This window comes from Thermobia domestica, chromosome 11 (assembly GCF_964235325.1).
Source record: "Thermobia domestica chromosome 11, izTheDome1.hap1.1, whole genome shotgun sequence".
NCBI classification, from domain to species: domain Eukaryota; kingdom Metazoa; phylum Arthropoda; class Insecta; order Zygentoma; family Lepismatidae; genus Thermobia; species Thermobia domestica.
In genome coordinates, this window is record NC_137464.1 from 155,329,028 (window position 1) to 155,354,619 (window position 25,592).

Below are 25,592 nucleotides of genomic sequence, written 5' to 3' on the forward strand. Positions count from 1 at the left end.
AGTAATTGGTGAGGCCTTTAGGAATCTTGGCTTTGTGATGAGATTAGGAGGTGATTTTTCTAATACTAATGCTCTCAAAACATTATACACTGCCTATGTACGGTCTAAGGTGGAATATGCAGCGATAATATGGGATTCTAATAGTAAGAAATATATAAACAAAATCGAAAACATTCAAAATAAATTTGTGCGCTTTTTGACATATAAAGAAACAGGTATATATCCAAAATTTGAGAACTACGAAGGTCTTCGAAACAAATATTCATTACAATCTCTTGAAAGCAGAAGAAATCATTTCATATTATCTTTCTTACATAAAATAATTCATGGTGCAATAGATTCAGAATATTTGTTATCAGAAATCAAAATTCGCGTCCCACATAGAGCAACGAGACTCCATAATGACATATTCCATCTTACAGAGCAAAGGACTAATGCATTAGATGTATCGCCTATCAGAAAAATGTGTATATTGTATAATAAGATGTCACAAGAACACCCAGATATAGATATTTTTAGTTACAAACAAAATTTTCATTCTACATAAATTTGTTGTATCCTGTATATCGTGCTATTTGTATTTTAACGTATATTTTACTTTCATATTATTATTTTATTATGTGTATTTTAGAGTGTATTACAATAGAATTGAGGTCATATTAGTATGTTATTATATATGTATTTTAAAGTGTATTAAATATACACTTTACAATAAGGGAAAACTGTAATTAGGCATTTGCCTGTTGTTTTTCCGAAATAAATAAATAAATAAATAAATAAATTGGCTTGGTAATGGTCGCCATCTTTATCCCTTTTATGAAATTTTAGCCCTCAGTAGTGACCTAGTGTCTGACAACTCTTGAGGTTCGGCTGCCCGACGATTGAGCGTTCGCCAATTTTGGTGGATGAACAATTTAAAATATAGAAGTAGTTTTTATTCTGCAGGAATAGATTATTTATTTATGTACTGTATATGTGTAAAATATACTGTTAAGTAGTAGATTGTATCTATTGTTTCTTCTTGCATCGGTGACACTCTTAACAATGCAAATAATAGTTCTAACAGCTTCACACATACTCCTAGAATTGACGGACATATACTACTGGCAATAAATTTGTATCAATCATTGCATACGTATGATGAAACAAATTTTAATAATTACCAATAATATGTTTTTGATAGCAGTTAAGTGTTTCTTTATAGCTAAAGTAATTATTACAGATTAAGTATAGCACGTTGTAAACGCTCATGAGCAGACATTTCGTACTCAGATGGTTTGTAGTGTTCTTCTCTATCTTCTCCAAATACCAAAACTCCGGGCTTGTTTTTTGCGAGATGCGTTTGAATTTCTTGAACAACCTTTTCAGGTTTGCAAATCTTGCATGGGCAACAACAGCAGCACCATCCTGCAATATACATTATTGCTTTGTGATTATTTTGATTAATTTTACGTATATATCATTTAATATCTTAATTTCTTAAGTTGGCTAACATGCCAGAAAGTTTCTTTAATTTCTTTATTGTACGTGAATGTGAAGAATGATTTTTATTGATGAAAACTGTTTAATAAAACTTAGAAGACGATAGTAGACAGTGAACGCAGACATAAGGCGTATGTCAATTCAGTCAATTTTCTACTTTAACATGTGAGCGACAACTAAATGTAGTAAATATTGCGTATTCCTGCTGGATGGGACCGAGGCTACTTCGCGTTATCGAAAACTCGAATTATACAGAACAGAGATAAAATGTACAGATTTTCTACATGTACAGCATAGTATAAATTAGCTATAGTCCTTTTTTGTTTTTAAACAAACTTTAATCATGACTAATTCATAACAATCGTTATACCGCTATCGTTTTGAACTAAACATTGTTCAGCGTAAGCTCTAAACTCCGATAAACAAAATATTTGTATCCTTCCGCTTGTCACAAATACGATTGGCTAGTGATGTATCACTCCCACTCCCCACGGGGAGGAGCAAATTATACACGTGAATTTTGAGAATACTGTCTCGTGTTGTTCAGATACTTACAGCAGCAGCAGAAAAGAAAGAAAAGAAACTCGAAAGATTTTTTTAAAAAAGTATTTGAATTTCGCTCGTAAACAATTGTTGCTTAGTGAGTAAAGGTTTGCGTTGTTGGTGTTTCACCACAACACTCGCGGAACCAGGATTCATGTCAGTCATCTTTCAGACTTTAAAAGCAGAACACCCGTCCACAGTTGAGTTGGCGCCATAATTACTGCGCATGCTTAGTGTTTATTTCTATTGTTTCATTAGCCACACTCGATTGCAGTATTATTAGATAATCCGTATTATATTTTTGTCATTTATAATACTAAAGCAGTTTTATATGAAGCTTCATAGTAAAAGTAATAATGCAATCACATGAACTATTTTGCGGAGGAGTACAAGCGTCGGTAGGACAACAGCAAATCAGCGAGATTTAGTTTCACGTGGCTTTGTTTATTGCAGTTTAGAGCTTACGCCGAATAATGTATAGTATTGAGTCTTCCGGAAATTATTTACTAGTGAGTGTATTTGCGTTAAACAAATTAAATTCTGATATAAGCGCTCAAAGATGGCAGAATACAAGCAGAGAGCGATAAACATTGTGATAGGCTATCAACAAATAAAGTGCGAAAAAAAGGATTTACATAACCCTTGTTCTACAAAATTCAAGTGGCATTTTAGCATTAGTTTTAATAAAACTTGTACATACAGATATGGCATTAAAATTGGTATTACTGACATTAACTAAGGAAAAGAAACAGCATTGTCTCGAAGTTGGCCTGGATTTGCTTCAATCTTCTAATTCCGATCCCAATTTTATGAAATTGGTTATTTCTTGTAAAGATATCTAGGTTTACAGGTGAAGGCGGAATCACAAACCCAATCATTACATTGGAAATCTCATAGCTTCCAGCGACTGAAAGTGGCACGAGAAACCAGACCAATGTAAAAGTGATGTTGATTGTTCCTTAACCTTCGTGGTGTGATCCGCTACAAGTACACTCTGGAGCATGCTACCGCCACGTTCGTAGTCTTCAGGAAGTAGTTCCTTTCTCAGATTGGATGTGAAGGTCAGGGTTCTGGAAGTTTTGTCATGATCGCGATTAACCTTATTACAATCAAGAGTTTTTGCCAACAAATCCATCAACCTTCCTACCTAGAATCCACAAGATAGTGATTCTGGCTTTTCTTAAGCTAAAGTTGCCACTCGAGGATAGCTGTTTCCAAAGCAGATAAAAGCTAAAGATAACGAGAAACTTTTTAATGAGACTATGTTAGGACTTACAAAACTGCTTCAAACAACAGAAGAGCTTTGCACAGTGGAAATGACTTATTTAGAAGAGTATTGGAAGCGGAACTCCGCAGGTAAGATGTGTTACTTTTTGTTGGTTAAAGTTGGATATTATTTGAAGTGCTCAATTTGTTATCTTCAAAATTATGTGGAAGATATGAGGCGTTCCGGGTGGTGAGGTCGAAGTAAACAAAAATATTACAGAAGGCTTAAACTTTTGTGCTTATTATTTGTTCGGGGTAAGTTCTCCTGAGTAAGTCACATGATTTACCAGTAAATCTTGTGATTATGTTAGGGATTTGCTCTCTTTTATAAATTACTATATAAATTCTTAAATTTCATACATTTGTATAACATACCGATATTAAAATTTATAAAATGTTATTTATGTAGCTCTATACAAGTATTAGTTAAAGAGAAAATTACCAAACTATATATTTCTTAAAATTACCTCTCTGGCACCAGAGTATGATGGCTGTAATTGTAGAAACGACAAGTAGTATAACCATTATCCGAAATTTTCTAGCTGCGTTGTCTGAACTTTTATTTCCGATGTAATCAGAAAGACTTTTGTGGTTAAAAGATTCATCAGTGGTTCCCTCAGTTGACTGGTTACGTTCGGAATCGGTGAGATTTTCAACATTTGCTTTAATTAAGTCGTTGTATTCTTCCTTAAGTGATTCGTAGTTATATTCCACATAGTCTTCATGTTCTGAGTCTTCATTTTTCATTTTTTCTTCTGTCTTTGTGTCTCGTATATTGTTACGGTGGTGATCAACGAAGGCCTTTTGTGTTGGTTGCATTTCTTCTATTCTGTTAGTTAAAGAATGGAAGATAGGTGTTGTTGCAATGAAGTTTCTCGTGTTAAATACATAATTCCGCTGTGTGTGTTTATTTCCAAGTACTGGAAAACGTATTTGAGATTCGTGCTGAGGTTTTCGACTTTCAGAATCCATTCGCATTTCAAATTCTGCCCTCTTCATCATTGATACTTTACTATGTAATAAATCGAGTTTACCGTTTTGAATATTCAGTTTTCGACGATACGAATCATCATCCGTTAATAATTCGTCCTCATCGTAAGGTTTCATAATTGAAAGCTCAAATACATGTTGATCCTTTAAGAGACTATCATAAGACACAGGCCACGAGTCAATACAGACATTGCAGAAGTGCATCATGAGAGCAATACGTAATATTGTAAAGAATCTAACAAACATCTCCAGTTCTGAAATGAAATTTAAAAGAAATTTGTAGTTTTTATACTCAACGATGTATTTCATTCTAATAGCTAATAGATATACTTGTATAGAAAATATAATCTTGCCTCAATCTTTTATTAACATACCACTTCACAGAATAAGAGCTAAATCAGGAGGAATAAAGTAATCTTAAAGTAAATCCAAACTTCACTTCACGAATCACCCTGGTATTTCGAATGTATGTGTGTAAATGTGGTAAACTGTAATAATTTAATGACATGTTAATTTCGTAATACATTGCAAGAATTACAGGTGCGGCACTATTAGGTGCTTGTTTCGTAAACGATGCAAGTCTTATAATACCAGCCAGACACTTGTATAATAGAAACATGTTTTTTAGTGATCTTTGCCACGAAATCGGAATAGGACATTAATATTACAAATATTAACACGTTTATTCATGATTAGCTTGCTTGGCATTGTACTATTGTTACTGTTTTATAATAAGGGTTCGGCACTGAATCAAACGATTTGGCACTGCTATATATATATATATATATATACATTGTGCCGCTGTGCAATACATGAAACTATCAATAAGTTTTTGTCTTCGTATAGATAATATTGTGCTCATACATGAACTTTATGGCAAATATGCCCATGTCTAACTCTATGGCCTATGGAGCCCGGAGGTTCAATGCCGCGTTCTGATGTTCTTCAATAATTTCATCTGTGTATGGGATCAATCTTGCTAATACAATGTTTGAGAGGATTTTATAGGATGGTGACCCAAGAGAAATGTCTCAATGATTATTACAATCAGGAACAATGATTGATTCTTTCCATACTTGGGGAAATTTTTCTTTCTTCCAGACAAGGAGAATGAGTTTGTGTATCCTGTTCCACACTTTTTAACTCAGCCGGAATTTCGTCTTCACCCAGAGATTTGTGTTCCTTTAATATTTTAATAGCGATTTCGACTCCTGTTGGTTAGGCTATAGAATATACAGTTCTGTAGTGTGCATTCCACTTTCTCCACGAACATTAGTTTTGCCTACGTGTTAAGCAAATCGTCAAAGAAATCTTTCCAGCTATTCAAAATACTATATGTATCAGCCAGAAAAATAGTTGCGAATACCTGACAGATTTGGGACCCTAATCCCCTTCAAAGTAGGCCCCTTGTGCTTCCACACACTTAGCCCACCGATCCTTCCACTGCTGGAAACACCGCTGGAAGTCTTCTTTTGGAATGTTGTTCAGCTCCGTCGTCGTGTTCCGCATTATGTCTTCTCTACTCTCAAAACGGGATCCCTTCAGAGGCGTCTTCAATTTTGGAAACAACCAGAAGTCACAAGGAGCCAGGTCTGGAGAGTAGGGAGATTGGCGAACGGTTGTAATTCCATGTTTGGCTAAGAACGTGTGGATCAATTGGGATGAATGTGCTGGGGCGTTGTCATGATGGACGTGCCAGTTCTTCGCTGTCCACATGTCTGGTCTTTTGCGCCGGACTGCGTCACGGAGTCGCCTGAGAACATCTTGATAGTACTCCTTTGTCACTATTTGTCCTTTCGGTGCGTACTCGTGATGCACAATTCCACGGGCATCGAAGAAAACAATCAGCAACACCTTGATTTTGCTTCGCACCTGCCGCGCTTTCTTCGGCCTTGGAGAATCGGGATGCTTCCATTGAGACGATTGTTGTTTTGTTTCTGGGTCGTACCCGTACACCCATGACTCATCTCCAGTTATCACGGTATTCAGATACCCAGGATCAGTGTTGGTGGTGTCCAGAGGGTCCTGTGCAACGTCAAAACGGGTGTCTTTTTGTTCCTGAGACAACAACTTGGGTACAAATTTAACAGCCACTCGTTTCATGTTCAAATCGTCACGCAAAATTGCATGTGCAGAATCTTTACTCACTCCAACATCTTCTGCAATCTCCCGCACTGTCAAACGGCGATCTGCCATCACCAAATTTCGCACCCGCTCAACAACAGCTGCATTCCGAGCAGTTTGGGGCCTGCCGCTACGCTGCTCACTCTCGACTGATGTGCGGCCATCTTTGAATCGGTTGAACCATTGTTTAATTTGTGTTACACCCATCGCATCTTCTCCAAACACCTGCTGAATCTTACGAATTGTTTGGCTTTGAGAATCACCCAGCCTTTGACAGAATTTGATGCAGTATCTTTGCTCAATTCGTTCAGTCATCTTGCGAGAAACACTAAATCCGACGAACATTACCAACAGCACCTCACTTCGCGACCACCAGCTCACGACTGGCACACGCGAACGCGGTGAAAAAATTCAAGCATGCGCATTAAGGTTCCTCCTTCCACCGTGCACGGTGGCGCCGCCTGAGAATCACTACTTTGCGTGGAAAAAATTAAGGTCGGATACTTTTTAGACAGGCCTCGTATAAGCGCGGAGTTGATAACCTGTCTTAAATTCGTTGATGCTCTTATATATATATATATATATATATATATATATATATATATATATATATATATATATATATATATCCCTATTATCTTCAAGTTCATTAAGTTTTGCTTTCAAAAATTGCGTTTCTTTGTTCTAAAATTTTGGAAGTTTCCCGCCTAATGTCAACGAAATTTTTTGCAGTTAATATCGTTCGGATTTTGTAACCAACCCATTTTAGTGTTTTCTCTTCTTTGCTAGTTTAGTGCATTCCTGCTCAAACATGGTTTGTTCCTACGTATTTCCGAGTGTCCCAATTTTCCTTTTGCTGAAATTTTTGTGCTACCCCTAATTTCAACGCAAGTATCCCCAACACTTGTGCACTCCGAACCTTCTAAAACCGAGAATCTATTCGAAACTTCAATCTCATATTCCCCTCTATTCTGAGTCTCTTCTAACTCCTTTAAATTGAACCTTTCCATTTTCAGATGTTGAAGATTTCCTTTATTCAACGATTATCTCTCTCTTTTATTACAGCTCTTACCAGGTACTGAACAGTGTCACAGTCAACTCGCCTGAACGACCGACATCAATTATGCTAAACTGTCTTCTATTTAAACACGATCAATTTGAATATGTGTTTCTCCATCCGGGGAGGTCCAATAGTGCTCTCAAAGGGTCGGGTCGGGTTGAAGACCGACCAGACCCGACCCGTTACCCGAATTGACTGACCCAACGCGACCCGTGATTCGATCCGATTGACCTGACCCGACAACCCGACCCGTGATCCGATCCGATTGACCTGACCCGACAATCCGACCCGTGATCCGATCCGATTGACCTGACCCGACAACCCGACCCGAGCTGACCCGACTGACCAGACCCGGGTCGGGTCGGGTCAACCTGACCCGTTTGAGAGCACTATGGTCACGATACTGGGTGAACGCCAAAATGCACTCCCATTGGGAATTAAACCCGGACCACGTGTACCGAAGTCTTACACGTTAACCACTAGCTAGATCAAGCGGGGGATTTGTATATGCATCTTAATGAATATTTGGCACTTTTGAGGTTTGGTTATTTCTTTTTATAACTGATACCAATATCCGACGTGGGAGAAATTCGTTTTTTTTTCTTGCTTTAGTTCTATGTGACGAAATTTTTATTCAAGGTCAGTGTTCTCACCTGCTCGGACGGCAGGGGTCTTCGCGGAAGGCAGTAGCAAGTCTCTTGGCGGAGACGAAAGGAAATCGTTTAACTACAAAGATAAGGGTTGAGGAAAAGGGAGAACACCTGTGATTTTCCCAGCCCTTCAACTTTCATTCCAAAATAGGTTCTTATGATTCCGGGACCTGCGCCACTTTGATTTTTCTTCCTCTGTAATTAAAACGTATTTTACAGTATATATAGTTGCAAGTAAGAAGATACATAATATGAATTTTGTAATTTAAAATTTAAAAATACAGTACGATAATTAATTATAAAGTACTACTTTTATTTCATCACTTTCAGCCCAACAAATGAAATTCAAACAATTCACATCCTGGGTCTTGGTCATCAATACTGCGTCTTATTCTTTGCCTCTTCACAGTCAAGCCTTGGTTCTGCATTTCGTAGTATTGATGGTCTTTCATGTTATACAAGAGCCAAGAATGCTCGCCTCATCGGTACAAATGAAGACCATGTGTGATTTTGATTATGGTCTTTCATACTATACGGAAAGCAAGAAAATATGCTCATTGCTACTTGGTGATAACCAAAACAAGGCCAAGAGCAAGATTACTATGCACTTCGTCTTGCATATCCAATCTTTATCTTATTCTTGTATCGATGTTCTTGGGCTTGGTGAAATAAAATGAAATATTCAGTTTAAGGTCCCTCGATTCTGCACCGAGGCTAAGGGATATGGTGACCATGAGAAATGAATGAAATGGTGGAATGAAGAAATTAGGAGGGAAGAGGAGAACCTCGAGAAAACCCACTACACAGCGTTTCTCCACCACAAAGCCCACTTAGCACAAGCTGGGATCGAACCATGGACACCATGCACCAGAGATTAATTCTCTACCACTGAGCCACCGCGGCCCTGCTTGGGCTTGGTCGTCCATATCCAATATCTCTTTTGTCGTTGCTTAAACAACTTCTAGTTTTGTTCTAAATCCAGACTCCATATTGGCGTAGATATTAATATTACAGTCGATTGGTAAAATCAATCTTCCCCATTCAAAAATTAAAGTACATACAAGTACAAAAATAAGCATTTACCATAAAAACACGAGCTGCAAGTGTTCAAAATAGATTTATGGTTTCTATAAAATCTATTGAAAATTGCTATTTTTAATTAAGCAGCTAGTGAAAAACAGCAGCTTTCGACTCCAGCCGAGTTTAAGCTCAACCTAAACTCAGTTGACCAAAGTGAACTGACCCGACTGACCCGACCCGAGCTAACCCGACTGACCCGACCCGATAACCCGACCCGACAACCTGACCCGATTGACCCGACCCGAGCTGACCTGATTGACCCGACCCGACCCGACTCGAGCTGACCCGACCCGAATAACCGGACCCGACAATCCGACCCGAGTAGCATGACCCGACAACCCGACCGAAGTTGACCCGACCCGTTTGAGATCACTAGGTCCAAGTGTATTTACGAACGTCGCAGTCTGGGAATTTGTGTTCTTCGCAATAAGGTTTATGGATGTGGCAAAGTTAATTACTCTAACGCCTTTGTCATTACCTTCCTTTTGCGACTTTCATTCCCTATAGTTGGTTTGAAAATATCCTCTCGTCCTACCTTCGCATTGAAATCCCTTAATATAATTTTCATATGGTATCGCTGAAGTTGGTCAAATATATGTTCTACTTATTCGTAAAAACTGTCGTCTATATATCGTCATTATTATCTTCTGTTGTGACATGTTTGAGAGGATTTTGTAGGATGTTGACAAAAGAAAAATGCCTCGATAATTATTATAATCAGATTTGTCGCCTTTCTAGTGAATTGGAACACTCTTGTGGCAATTCCTCCTTGTTCCGGATAAGGAGAATGAATTTGTGTATCTTGTTCTACAATTTTTCCCGTCCAGCTAAGATCAACTTCGCCGGAATTTCGTCTACATCTGCCGGAGATTTGTGTTTCTTTAACTTCTTATTAGCGATTTTGATTTTTGTTCGGTTAGGCTCTAGAACAGTGTATTCAACCGGGGGTACGTAATGCTGCTTCTGAGGGTCTGCTGGAAATGTTTGTTGACAGCTCACTGCAAACGTAAAACTCTATACTTGAAAACAGTACAATGAAACTAGTGACAATACTATTTCACAACTTCTTCAATTTCCATCAACATATTTGTGTGAACAGGGTTTCTCTGCATTAACATCAACAAAAACGAAGTACAGCAATTGCTTGAATCCAGAATCAGTTCTGAGTCTCGCACTCTCGAAGATTCGACCAAGAATCGAGGAGTTGGCTTTCCGAAAACAAGAATCTCATTAACAGGTTAGTTCTAAATTACTTTTAGTTTTCGGATTTTTTGTTTTCGGATTGTCCTCAGTGTACGAATTACCAGGGAAGATAAGGGGAAAATCCTCCTCAGTAGAACTGGATGTCTCCCATATGTTTTGAAATTTTCAATGTTAATTTTTTTGGATGTGCACTTTATTCCCCTGTCTTTTGATTGGCAGACTGATTGTCCTCTTGTTGGCTCTCTATTTGCCCCGTTTTTAATCAACGAACATTTGTATTCAGTTTAATAAGTTAATTTCGATTTAATTTCTTTTAAACACCATCAGGGTTACACAATTGGTTGACAAACTGTGCCTAGGGGTACGCGAGGAAAAAAAAGGTTGAATAGCACTGCTCTCGAATATACAGTTCCGCTGTGTGTTGCTGAGTAGTATTGTTCCCTTTCATATACCAACACTTTTTTATGATTAACGATAATTTCGGGCTAAATATGCAAATTTGGCGATTTTTATGGCCCTAGAGGACATGTTTACCTATTTTGGGGCCAAAAGTAACCAGATTCTGGTGATATTTCCCATAATAAACCTCGATATTCATAAAAATACAAGAGTCATTATTATCAGTCCTTAAAAACACATTTCCTCTTTTATCAGACCTTGAAAGCACGATTCGTTTTTTACCTACTCTTAAAAAACGCGATTAATTTTTTTATCAGCTCTAACAAGGAAGATCCTCTTTATTTAGAAGTGTGGCGTATGTAAAAGAGAATGGAAAGTTTTTTACTTACCGAAAACCTGGTCATATTGCCGCAGCTTGTGGTTCTCTTTATAGGTGGGGGGCCGCGGTGGCTCAGTGGTAGAGCGTTCACCTCTGGTGCTGGGGGTCTCGGGTTCAAACCCTGCTCCCGCCAACTGAACTTTGTGGTGGACAAACACCGTGTGCGTGGGTTTTCTCGGGGTTCTCCCGTTTCCTCCCACTTTCTTCATTCCACCATTTCATTCATTACTCATTATCACCGTCTCCTTTAGCCTAACCGGCATAATCGTGGGACGTAAAACTCAAAATTTCATTTCATTTCTCTTTATAGGTATAGCGCGACGGGCTATTGCTATGTTTTCGTCATATAACGGAAAATCTGTGAATCGCACCATACCGAGGGCGCATATGACGTTCTCTGCACGTGGTTGCAGGTAGCGCGCTATCCTTCGTTTGAGAACCGGTCGTTTTCGTTATGCTCCCTTCGCTCGCAGTCACTGAGTGACCTGGCTTAGTTGCGTCACTGCTTGTGAAAAGACAGGCAGCCGATAGCAGGTACACTCCGCATCAAAAAAAATTGCGACACCTAACGCCGTGGAGCTAGGCCACCCAATATACACCTTCTTATCCCATAATCGTGTCTGGTAAAAAGACCCCCTCTCTCTCTCTCCTCCTTTCTTCTCTCCATAACTAAAATTAGCTAACAACATGAACGCAATTCTAATTCCAAACTACACATGCATTAATATCGATGAAATGAAATAACAAAACCGAGATGAAACAAGAGTCATAAGTTGATTTAGGGAGAAACTGAAACACACACAATGAAAATTTGAAACCAATGGATGTATATTACACAGAGGTTCAGAAATGAGCCAGAGAGAGAGAGAGAGAAAGAGATAGAGTGAGAGAGAGAGAGAGAGAGAGAGAAGGCGAGAGAAGAAGAAAAACAAAAGGGAGAATAAATAAAAATGCGGAATTTTGAACTTAGTAAGAAAACAACCTAACATTATAAAGTTCCGTTACCAGAAATCCAACAGTAATATAGAAATAAAGTTTGCTTTATATTTTTTCAGGACTATTCGAATATAAAGCAGTGGCGTGGCGTGACACTTTCACAATTGTTACCGGTTGTTGATATTACAAGTATCTCTAGTTTTTCAATATCAGAGGGAGCTCCTCAGTGGCTAAGCGGTTAGCGGGAGACCCGGGTTCGATTCCCGGAGGGAGCTCATGTGGTTCGGATTCCACATTAATCAGTAGGTCCACGTCTCATATAGCCTGGCTGCTGAAAAGGGACGTTAAACTCAAAATCAACTCAACTCAATATCAGAGAATCTAGTACTTTTTTTCTTTTAGCGTTTGAATCATTTCAGACTACAGGCATTGGCAACGATTTTTTATGGGGGAGTCAAATCCCGCTTCATTTACCTTGATCTTTTTGAAAAGTGTGGCTCTTCAGGTTCTTCCATTTTTTACTAAATATAATCGAAACCTTCTCTCAATGATCTTAGGTATTCTTCAAGTCATCTATTTTTTTGTGCAAAACTTACATCATGAATTTCCTTCTGATTCACTTTCTTGAACAAGATTTCTTATCTTGATCCTTTAACATAAAACAGGTCAAGTAAAAAACTGAAGTCAAAACTTTGAAGAGTTTGGTAGAATTTTGCTGCACGAACTCTGGTTTGAGAATCTTATTCGTCGATGTTTTCGTCATGGATTTAAAGAGTCCTAACAGTTCATCTTTAAAGCTATACAGCACATCATTTATCCTACTTCTATAATTCCACCTTGAGTTTGAGACTGTTGGGATATTTTTGTTGACTTCACAGGCCGGTAGCCAGCCCAAAAATGTAGGGGAGACGGCTGAAATTAGGGGGCCCGATCCAATCTTTTTATAGTTCATCACCAGGGCCCGGATCTTGTTGACAAGTCAACGTTTTTCTGTTACGCATAGGACAAGGCAACTTCAAATAAAAACGTTATCTGTCAACTCAAAGTTCTAAAAGTATATTGTTTTATGGTCAACTTTTGGTCACTTTTTGCCGTTTTGAAGTTTCAGGTCATTTTTTAAATATTTTAAGGTAACTTTCAGGTCACTTATGGTCTTTTTAGTTTTTTTTCTTCTACATAAGGAAATCTTAAAATGAACACTGTTCACGGATTTGAAAAATACGAAGTTATCTCTTTTCCTGGTTCCTGATTATTGGAGTGGAAAACTGCATTCCTAAGAAGCTAATGAACACTAAGCTTTAGCTTGTTGACTAGGGGTAGGGGTTGGTCGGTGGCGAAACAGATGGTTTTAGATCATTGACCACAAAGGATGTGATCACGTGAATAACTAACAATGGATTAGAAGACGTACAAAGATTTTAAACGGGGTTTTTATCTATTATTCTCATGTATACAGTCTATACTTGCGAACGTCTATTGTTTAAGTGTGTTTCCTAGTCTCAAATCGGGAGTGAATTGACGCTTTCAGTACGTACAATGCCGTACAATGGACTGATCAACAGACTGCAACTAACTGAAACAAAACTTTTGAGAATGAGTCAGAAATGGTAATTAAAATCTAATAGATATTCAAAAATGACAATGTTTAACGAAATAAACGTTTAAAAGAAAACAAATTTTAGGGTCAATTTTTGTGAATTTTAGGGTCATTTTAGAGAAATTTTAGTGTCATTTTATAGGTCACTTTTTAGAAAATTTTAGGTCAACAAGATCCGGGCCCTGTTCATCACCATATTATAGTTCATTTGCAAGCCTACCAAGAAATTTTAGGGGGGCAGCAAAAATTTAGGAGGACCCGGACCCCTAAAACCCCCTGGACACGGGCTTGTGACTACATAGCCCAAAGCATTTGTTCTTTCTGAAGACTGCGAGAATAAAGAAGCAAGTCACGACATAGTGGAAAAAAAAACTTACACCCTTTTGTACAGTCAACGGACTTTTCTAACACTAAATTAAGCCTATGGGCATGACAATAAAAAAAAAAATACTTTCTTTAACAAGAGACTGCTGCTTCCTACCTCACCAACCATAACCGAAGCTCCATCGTATGTTTGAGCAACAAGTTTTCCGTATTGAAAACTAGTCAGACTGTCAAACACAATTTGGGACAGTCAAACTACGGTATGATAAAGACGATTGCACTGTTCTTTTTCAACACATCAAACTGCAACAAAGTGCAAATTCAACTAGTAGCCTAGAGGCTAGAGCTGGAAATTTGCTGAATCAAAAGTATTTTTACTAAATTAAAAACAAAATATTTTCAACTTAATTATTATAAATCCTAAATAATAATAAATATACGAATTAGAAGGAGCGTCGGGAAACATCTTTACTTCTCTCTAATTATCATTACTATGAAATTGTATACTGTTAAGACAATGAGATAACTTCAAAGAATACGGAAATTATAGCCAAGTTTCCATACTTGGATTAGGAAGCAAACGAAACAGTATAGTTGAATCACACTGCCAGCTCGATCCTCTATAGCAAGAGGAGAGCGAGTAGAATAAACATGCTGATGATATTCTAGATTCTCCTTATTTTGACAGGGAACGCTCCTGTTTTTTCCTGTTCCACTCAGCCGAACGGTAACATAGGGGCTATTTCGAACGTCCAAATACGAGCGCGCAGGATGCTTCTGGCTGGCACGCTGAAAGGTGCTTGTGGAGTGAATGACCACTATCCGGGTTCGCGTTACCTCTGAAATCTACGGTATCAACAACAGTATGTTCCTATTTGGCGCTGGCAGTGTAAATGCGGCATAGACCGTCCGAACTTTAATAATAATAATAATAATAATAATAATAATAATAATAATAATAATAATAATAATAATAATAAAGAAAAAGAAAAAGAAAATTTGTAAACATCTTCCCATGTTGATGATGAAATTTAGGCATATGAAAACAACGAAAAATTGTCGCACTTTTACCGTTACCGCCGATAACAGCGGTAATATGCACTACACGCCCCTGATATAGAGGATGCTTGAAACATCCATTAAGTCACTTTCAAAAAGGATAGCATACTCAATTTCCAGTAAAACTGTAGATCTCACAGACACATCTAAGATAATGTCAACACATGCTTTGTTTCCGCGTAGTTCAGTTGTAAATTCGGTAGTGTTCATTGGACGTACTAATGCAAACCACATTCTAATAAACCAAGTAGGTAGGGTAGGTCATATCTTCCATTCCAGACTACTAAAGCAAAGTGAACAAAAAAGAAAAAACGAAAAGAAAAAGGAAGAAAGAAAGAAAGATAAAATTGAATGAGTGCCATTTTACTGGTAAATTTTTATCAGAAATATCCTATATTAAAAGTCCAAACCGTGTCAGTATGAAAAGTTACAAATGTTCAAATGGAAAACTGGATGTTCCTTATAGATGTAGCAAACCTTGCATGTTTCAAATTTCAACGTGAATAAATTACATTGAATTATAGGAAGAAACAAATTTGTATCGAACTAGTATAAATAAAATTTTGTTTTCAAATAACCAAAGAGGTTGCCATTCAACTGAGACTCGGTAACCCAGATGATAAAAAAGATATTTTGATTATTTCCTTGCGTTTAAACAGTATTTCTTTCAGGGATGACCACGACTGGAGATGTTTACCCCAGAGCACAAAAACTCGACGCTGAAGTTGGCAGTTAGTTACATTTTCCAGACCAGGTCTATCGGTCTCTTGCTCCGTTTTAACTTTGGAACATGCACACGCACAAGAAGTGCGTGTGTACATGAGAGAGGGGGGAGAGAAGTGAAAGATGCAAAGACAGGATAGGGAAACGTAAAGAAAGAAAGAAAGAGAGAGAGAGAGAGACGAATATAAATATGAAACATACTTATAATTACAGTGTATGATGAAGAACACACACATTGTTTATTCGAATTCTCGCCAGTGATGCTCTGTAAGTTCTCCAACAGAAGATAAATCTCTGCAGCCATTATTTTATGCGAAAAATTTATATTACCTGACGGGGAACCGAACCTAGATTTTTCGTTTGGAAGTCTGGTACTTTACCACTACACAACCGATTGCTTCACCCAAACTTTGTCCAACAAATACTGTAATATTTCTTTTTGAGAACGATAACACGAAAAGTGTTTACTGCAGATCAATGAAGTGTTTCGAATATCCTGGTAAATCCCTTGCCCTTTCCCAACCAACATTCGTAAATCGTCTCCATCATGATAAAGGTGTTTGTTTCCACATTCTTAAGTATTGCACGTCTAATATGAGAAATTTATTCTTCACTATCACTTTGTAAAATAAATGCAAGTTTGGCGTGAACAGGATTCAAACTTATGCTGGACTGTTGTACTAATCGTAATTCCATTACGTTACCGCTAAACTATCATGCCACCTGAAACTAGAAGCCAAATATTACTTACTTTTGCCTTGATCATTGGAACGATCAAGCTTCTTCCTGTAATTTTATTTGCACCTATGTGCACAACGAAATTCATTTATTTGACGACCTAGAGAGAAATTAGTGCCCACTAATAAAGAAAATCACATTCAATCCAGAAAAAAAATACAGAAATAAAAACATATTATACAGTAATTTCACCGTGCAAATTCAAAAGGACGCGAATAATAATAATAATAATAATAATAATAATAATAATAATAATAATAATAATAATAATAATAATAATAATAATAATATCCTATATTATAAAATTAAAGTGACTGTGACTTATAGTCTCTTGAACCACCCGACCGATCTCGTTAAATATTCAATATTTATAATGTTCGGACCTGGGAGTATTTTTATCTATTCGTTTGGATGGTGTTTCTTAGGGGAAGGGGTGAATGAAAGCATATAAAAAATAAAGAAAACTTAATAAGTTTTGAATCCAACGACCAATCTGGATGGAATTTGCAAAATAGATTACGTTTGTGCATGGAATGCTTTTAACCATTTCACCTTGATGGAAGAATGTTGGAAAGGGGGATTAAGGGGAGATATACAAAAATCAATGCAAATAAAAATAAAAGTGACTATGTTAATTAGTTATTAAGTCTTGAACCACCGGACAGATCTGCATCAAATTTTCAATATGGATGAAGTTCGAGCCTGGAGTAAATTTCATCAGTTTGACGGTAAAACTTATGGTTGAGGAGGGGAGGGGAAAGATATATAAAAATAAATAAAACTTAATAACTCTTGAACCACGCGACCTATCTCGATAAAATTTTCAACCTAGATGAAGTTCGACCCCAAGATGGTTTTCCTCATATCATTTTGATGGTGTAACTAAAGGAAGGGGGAAGGAGAGAAACATTGAAAAGAGAACGAAAAATGACCGATATTAGTACCGAATCTATAATTTTTGGAGTCGCTGAGATGAACAGTGACACATCTGATGCCGTTTAAATTCAAATTCCGCCCGCAACATGGAGGGGGGAAGACATAAAAATGATCAAAATAACCAATATCATTATCGAATTCATAGTCTTCCAGGTGGCTGAGATGAATAATAACACTAAAGATGCCGCGCTCCGCAACGTGATATATAAAACTCATTGAAATTGACCGATATCAAAGAGCGCTTTAGTAATAGAAAAAATGACTGAATAACGGAGCATATTATTATTTTTTCTCAATTTAGCCCAGCAAAGCGGCCAATTGATGCTAGGAATAATAATAATAATTATTATTATTATTATTATTATTATTATTATTATTATTATTACTATTATTATTATTATTATTATTATTATTATTATTATTATTATTATTATTATTATTATTATTCGCGTACTTTTGAACTTGCAGGGCGCAATTAATTCATAATATGTTTTTATTTCTGTAATTTTTCTGGATTGTATGTTGTTTCCTTTATTAGTGGGCACTAATTTCTCTCTAGGTCATCGAGTAAATGAATTTCGTTGTTCACTTAGGTGCAAATAACCTTACAGGAAGAAGCTTGATCTTTCCAATGATCAAGTCTAAAGTAAGTAATATTTCGGTTTCCGTTTTAGGTGGCATGATAGTGTAGCGGTAACGTAATGGAATTACGATTAATAAAGCTGTCAGGCGTAGGTTCAAATCCTGTTCACGCCAAACTTGCATTCTTTACAAAGTAATAGTGCGGAATAAATTTCTCATATCAGACTGTAATGCTTAAGAATGTTGAAGCAAACATCTTTATCATGATAGAGACGATTTAGAAATGTTGGTTAGGAAAGGGCAAGGGATTTGCCAGGATATTCGAAACACTTCATTGATCTGCAGTAAACACTTTTCGTGTTATCGTTCTCAGAAAGAAATATTACAGCATTTGTTGGACAAAGTTTGGATAAAGCAATCGGTTGTGTAGTGGTAAAGTACCAGACTTCCAAACGAAAAATCTAGGTTCGGTTCCCCGTCAGGTAATATAAATTTTTCGCATAAAATAATGGCTGCAGAGATTTATCTTCTGTTGGAGAACTTACAGAGCATCACTGGCGAGAATTCGAATAAACAATGTGTGTGTTCTTCATCATACACTGTAATTATAAGTATGTTTCATATTTATATTCGTCTCTCTCTCTCTCTCTTTCTTTCTTTACGTTTCCCTATCCTGTCTTTGCATCTTTCACTTCTCTCCCCCTCTCCCACGTACACACGCACTTCATGTGCGTGTGCATGTTCCAAAGTTAAAACGGAGCAAGAGACCGATAGACCTGGTCTGGAAAATGTAATTAACTGTCAACTTCAGCGTCGAGTTTTTGTGCTCTGGGGTAAACATCTCCAGTCGTGGTCATCTCTGAAAGAAATACTGTTTAAAAGCAAGGGAATAATCAAAATATCTTTTTTATCATCTGGGTTACCGAGTCTCAGTCGAATTACCGGGTCACTACGGTTTTGAACCCTCGACCAAGTGGTGGTCCATAAGCTAACCAACATCATCCGACTGACACTATGATCCGTTTCAGGTTTAGCGTGTTTATTCTATTAGTGCAAATTACAACGTTATATCCACAAGAGATGAAAGTGATGCTGGATGTTCGGAACAGATAAGTCTTCGGAAAAGACTAGAAAATGGCAACCTCTTTGGTTATTTGAAAACAAAAATTTTATTTATACTACTTCGGCACAAATTTGTTTTCCCCTATAATTCAATGTAATTTATTCACGTTGAAATTTGAAACACGCAAGGTTTTCTACATCTATAAGGAACATCCAATTTTCCATTTTGAACATTTGTAACTTTTCATAATGATAAGGTTTGGACTTCTAATATAGGATATTTCTGATAAAAAAATACCAATAAAATAGCACTCATTCAATTTTATCTTTCTTTCTTTCTTCCTTTTTCTTTTTGTTTTTTTCTTTTTTGTTCACTTTGCTTTAGTAGTCTGGAATGGAAGGTATGACTTACGCTACCTACTGGGTCTATTAGAATGTGGTTTGCATCAGCACGCCCAATGAACACTGCGAGTTTACAACTGAACCACGCGGAAACAAAGCATGTGTTAAACTGTTGACATTATCTTAGATGTGTCTGTGAGATCTACAGTTCTACTGGAAATTGAGTATGCTATCCTTTTTGAAAGTGACTTAATGGATGTTTCAAGCATCCTCTATATATTGGAATAGTCCTGAAAAAATATAAAAACAGACGTTATTTCTATATTACTGTTGGATTTCTGGTAACGGAACTTTATAATGTTAGGTTGTTTTCTTACTAAGTTTAAAATTCCACATTTGTTCTCCCTTTTCTTTTTCTTCTTCTCTCGCCTTCTGTCTCTCTCTCTCTCTCTCTGGCTCATTTCTGAACCTCTGTGTAATATACATCCATTGGTTTCAAATTTTCATTCTGTGTGTTTCAGTTTTTCCCTAAATCAACTTATGAATCTTGTTTCATCTCGGTTTTGTTATTTCATTTCATCGATACTAATGCATGTTTAAATTGAAATTAGAATTGCGTTCATGTTGCTAGCTAATTTTAGTTATGGAGAGAAGAAAGGAGGAGAGAGATAGGGGGTCTCCTTACCAGACACGATTATGGGATAGGAATATGTATATTGGGTGGCCTAACTGTACGGCGTTAGGTGTCGCAATTTTTTGATCCGGAGTGTACCAATTGCAGGTGGCTCGCAGAAGGTTGTCTTGCAGTTTTGTTGTGGAGTGGCGTCAATTAGCGTAGCTGTGTTGTAGTAGGCATCTACGCAACTTGTGGGTGATATGCATAGTCCGATGCTTTGGTGTTACGGGTGGAACTGCTGTAAAACAGGATAGGACGTGTTATGCTCAACGGTAGAGGGAGGGTTGCGTCCAGGTATTAACGATCGTGTAAAAATGTTGACATTGGTGTAGGGCTATAAGTAAAGTTGATTGTGTTAATCTGTAACGTGCCTGCACAATGGCAGATTACCCTGTCCACGAGCTGGCAGATATGCACTTCATTTATGGAGAAGCAGGGGGAAATAGCCCAGAGGCGTGACGTTTATATCGTGACCGTCGCCCTCAAACGAGAGTATCTTTCCCTGTGCTTTTTCCACTCCTCCATATTCGCCTTCGAGAGATAGGGTCTCTTCAATTTCCCCTACGTGAAATCGGAGGAAATCGTGCCATGTGGACAGTTAAAATTAAAGACAGCATACTGGAAAATGTCAGAGAACGTCCTGAAACTAGCAGTAGCTATGTATAGGGCATAAAAATCCGAATGTTACTCTAGTGAACGATCAGCAGCAGAGGTTTAGTGTGAGCATGCGGTGCGGTATAGTAGAGAATTTTGTGGTAGGGCCTTATTTATTTCCGACCCGCCTGTGTGGGAATAGGAATCTTTTATTTTTACGTAATGTTCTCCCAAAATTGATAGAAAATATACCCTTGAACATAAGACAACAGCTGTGATCCAAGCACTACAGTACACCTGCACATTTTGACAGGAATATGCAAACCTACCTAAATGAAACGTTTCCAGATCGTTGAATTGAGAGAGAAGCACCTGTATTATTTACCACCTCGTTCACCCTACCTCACGTCCCTTGATTTTTTTCTTTTATGAGAGAGTTTTGAAACGCCTTTTCTATGCAACATTAGCTACGACAGTCGAAGAATTGTTGTTCGTGTTAACATAACTGCAACAGTAATCACAGAAATTTCAGGTGTGTTTGACTGCACGCAGAAAGATTTGCAATGCAGTCAACGGTCGACAATATGAGATTGTGAACTGTTATTCTTCACAGCTGTCTCGTGTACATATACTGCATTGCACAAATAATTTACAAAGTACCTTTGAGTATTTCACAGTTATCCTACTTTGTACCAAACAGAATAAATTGGAAGTTTGAGACTGTATTTGTTTGTATCGTTGGCCAACACACACAACAGCTTGTGTTTCGTCGACTTTCATCGCTTGTGTGGTCAGAATTATTATCTTCCACGGAATTACGTACTACGAGGAGAAAATCTTTTAATGCAGCTTACTTTCGCCCAAATTATATTCTCATAATTTGTTGGAATCACTGTTGGAAAAATAATTGTGGGAAAAAGTAATTTTGATCCAGATTAGGTTTATAACGACTGTGCATAAGACATTCAGGAGGCAAATATCATGTATGATGAACGAGAGTACAAGGGATTCTCCACATAGGAATCACTGTTGTTATGTGGAGAATCCCTTGTACTCTCGTTCATCATACATAATATTTGCCTCCTGAATGTCTTATGCACAGTCGTTATAAACCTAATCTGGATCAAAATTATTTTTTTTCATTTTCACATACTCTTAACTTGGACAAGAAGCTGTTCAATTATCATCCGTCACCATTAGTCTAGAAGATATAACTGTGATACGTTGACTTCTTTTCAGTTAAATTCTTGATAGAGTTTATTCTGTGCTTAGACAAAATAGATCAATCACACATGCGTATCTACCTTCCTTTCGAATTTTAAGTGCTCTAATTTGAACGATGTACTATTACTTTTGATTGTTTAAATCTTGTACTTGATTGTTGTTCACTTTCCTCATTCAACGTTTGATAAAATATTCCAAGGAATACTCCAGTTTCTTTGAGAGTCACTCTTGCACCGCCACTGCACTACATCCGATTGTACACCAATGGAATCTATAACTAAAAATTATGAACATTCCTTTTGCAGGATTTCGATCCGACATTTTGTTCTCGAGTATGGCTGTTTTTGCATTTTTTCGAAAACTTTCGGGTGGTCATAGCTCCAAGGTATTTCCACACCCTGGTTGGTCTATATTTTTCGTTTTACCTTGGGGACAGAAATCACCTCCCGACGTTTACTACATTAAAGTTACTATATATATATATTGTTGATACATATGATTAATATTATTTTGGAATATATTATTTTGGGAAAGGAAGCATATTTAATTATTGAATGTTATGTTAGGATAAAGAAACTCAATGTTGTCATATAACGTAAACACGTGTGTGTGTTTGTGTGTTTACATCAATGTTTTGTATATGTGATGAATGTTATGTTTTGCTACGGCGAGACGCTAAGTCGTCAGTTCGTATGCTATTGTAATTTGTAATTTGTAATGTTGTGATTCAGGAATGAGTTGTCATCAAATTGTAATACGATAACATTGACACACTTTGACTGTGGCATAATCGTTACGTTTGCAGAAATTTGTTCGTCTGAGAATTTGATCACGATGTAAGTCGGGTGAAACCAATGTTTTACCAATAGCTGAGATATACAGAAAGTCAACAACAATGAATTCCAGGATGTCTGGAAACCTAGTATAAAAACTCAGGGTCCTAAAGGATTGGGATCAGAAGTGGACCGTCATACGTTGAGTATTCACATCGAGAACCACTGATACTTATATCACAGTTGTCATTTAGCTGTGATTCCAGTCTGCGATTAGATCAGGAGATCTACTACTTCTAGTAAACCATTAAAGTGGATTATGGTTTAACAATAGTCAACTACTACAGACTATTGACAGCGAGACATTCATCTTTCAGACCATCAACATCAGTTCCAGGCATCATCACTCGAAGGTATGTGTATCTCAGCTATGTTCGAGTTATTCGTGGTTAACTTCTTAGATGTTTGAGATATGTGATCTTGCGTTTATACACAGTCTACGATCAACAACAGTATTACACGAGATTTATGGAAATACAAAGATTTCATTCAAAGTTAATTTAATGTGGTTTACTTCTGTCATCCTTAACCTACTCATTCTAGATGGTGAGTAGCAGCGATCTTCGACCGTCAATTATCATTCCATCCTCATGCAATCTAGGCACGACGGTGGAAGGTTGTTAATATATATATATATATATATATATATATATATATATATATATATATATATATATATATATATATATATATATATGTATATATATATATAATACGTATTTACGTTTGCATGGGCGCCCTTTTGGTACACTTGTCCACCGCCCTCGTTAGTATCCCAGCACGGGCCTGTCAACGACATTGCATGCTAGTGAATTCTATTAACGTTAAATAGGAGACAACGTAGCTAACTATTACCATGATTATGAAGTGTTAAGATAGTGACTGTCAGACTGATGCGACTTGTTTCTCATAATAAGAACTAGCCACCTTACAAGCAGTGTTGCCAGACCGATCAGTTGGAAAATCGGAAGACTCGAAGATAAAAAAAAAGGAGAAAGCAGTAGATACATAAAGTGGCGGCATTTGAGTGCAAATCCAGGGAAGAAAAAATTTGCCATTATTTAGGAGACAGTGGTCAAAACAAGAAGTCCAGAATTCATTATTACTTTCATTTCAAAGTAATACATGCAAAAGATAAATTTGAATTTTAATTACTTCAAAATAAGTTACACAAAGAAAACGTTTTCCGATGATTAGGTAGTCCTTTGTAGGTAGAAAGACCCTTATGCCCCTTTTATATTAATAATGTTTGATACACTCGTGTGTGAAGTAAGTCGTAGTGAAAGGGCAAAGTGGAGTGGGAAAATGTCTTATCATGCACCTAGCGATAGTATAGCTATATCATACAGTCACATGTAATCACAACATAAGAAGATTCTTCGCCGACTATCGTGAAGAGGTGATCTAAGCTACTTTTTCAACTACGGGTAAAAGTGGTTCTGAAAAGGTAGGGTAAAGCATGACGTCACACCATCCCCCGTGCCTATCTTTCCTAATATAGATTTTTTAGAAAGTGGGGGACGCCATATATATTATAGATTTTCCCTATTGTAGATTTTTGAAAGTGGGGTAACAACGTCGCCCCGCATTTCTCCTCACTTTCACCCGCACTTCCAACCCATGTCCCAATCTAAACAACACGTACTCGTAAATCTTACCGTAAGTTATAAAGATCGCCTACCATCATGCATATAGAAGATGAGTACAGTTGTATCCTTGTATCATATTGTATACATCAAAGCTCTATAACTATAGGCCTATGCTTTACAGAGCTTTATACATCCAGAGAAATTTCCTCTGTTCATGTAACGAAAAATGAAAATTTAATATTAATAATAATATGTTTCTTTAACTTCTCGAAGTAGGGAAAAAAGCAGGAGATTGTTCACTTTCCATTTTCTTTCGCAGTAGATCAGTAGAACGTGGAAAAAGCAGGAGATCTCCTGCAAAATCAGTAGCTGTGGCAACACTGCTTACAAGTCTTCGGATAATCAACTGAATAGTGCATTAGTGACTAGTAACTGTGCTGCCTAGACTATCTAGACTAGTAATAGATAGGAGGGAGCACAGTTAACATTGGTCACTATACTTTTAGAACCATTAAATGCGTGACTATCAGATCGAGACGTTTCGCTTGCCAAAATTTAGATTAAAAAATACTCGAAATACCGGTACATATAATTTCAACACTTTATGGTGTAATATTGCAACACCACAATACTACAAGCCCCATATAACAACGTAACAAGCCTTAATCAAAGAAATATCGGCTTAGGATGGTCACGTTAGGACACATACCTACCCAATGTCCTAACCCAATGTTTTAGCGTCGCGATTCGCAAAAGAAAACAAACTTTTAAAATGCAAAAAATAAAGACTGCATTTGGATATAATACGTACTCACCTTAGCATTGTACACCACTTGAAAAACAGTTTGAATTACAGTATGCGTAAAATTTTATTATTCATAGATGTACCTGCAAAAGTAGTTTTCAACCTGTTTTCATAAAAGTCTTAATGATAATGGAGGCATTCCAGATACCGTAATACAGTTGGATACCTTTCGCTGTAAATGCAATGCAACAATATATTCATGTATCTTGGACTGTACTGAGCTAACAGCTAATGCATTTAAAGATTACGAAAAGAGAAGATACATAACGTACTTGCATACTTATTCGACTCTGCCAAAACTGTATTTCATTAGATACTTATCTTCTATTATTTTTTCTCTAACACTTCAATTTTAAAAACTTACTAAATAACAGATCTGGACAGTGTTGCCACAGT

The 25,592-nt window shown here is 37.1% G+C and overlaps 1 protein-coding gene across 2 annotated transcripts; it reads right to left on the reverse strand.

Annotated features, from left to right (window-relative positions):
• Positions 1–656: 656 nt before the first annotated feature.
• Positions 657–25,592, reverse strand: LOC145663683 (uncharacterized). Of its 2 annotated transcripts, none has more exons than XM_081729780.1 (3): positions 25,469–25,592; positions 3,759–4,535; positions 657–1,407 (listed from the first exon to the last, which is right to left on the reverse strand). In XM_081729780.1, exons 2-3 carry the CDS (start codon positions 4,525–4,527, stop codon positions 1,217–1,219), a joined length of 960 nt encoding a protein of 319 aa, XP_081585906.1. In that variant the 5' UTR covers positions 4,528–4,535; positions 25,469–25,592; the 3' UTR covers positions 657–1,216. The 2 variants fall into 2 exon arrangements, with proteins under 2 accessions (XP_081585906.1, XP_081585905.1); XM_081729779.1 differs by having other exon boundaries at positions 25,207–25,580.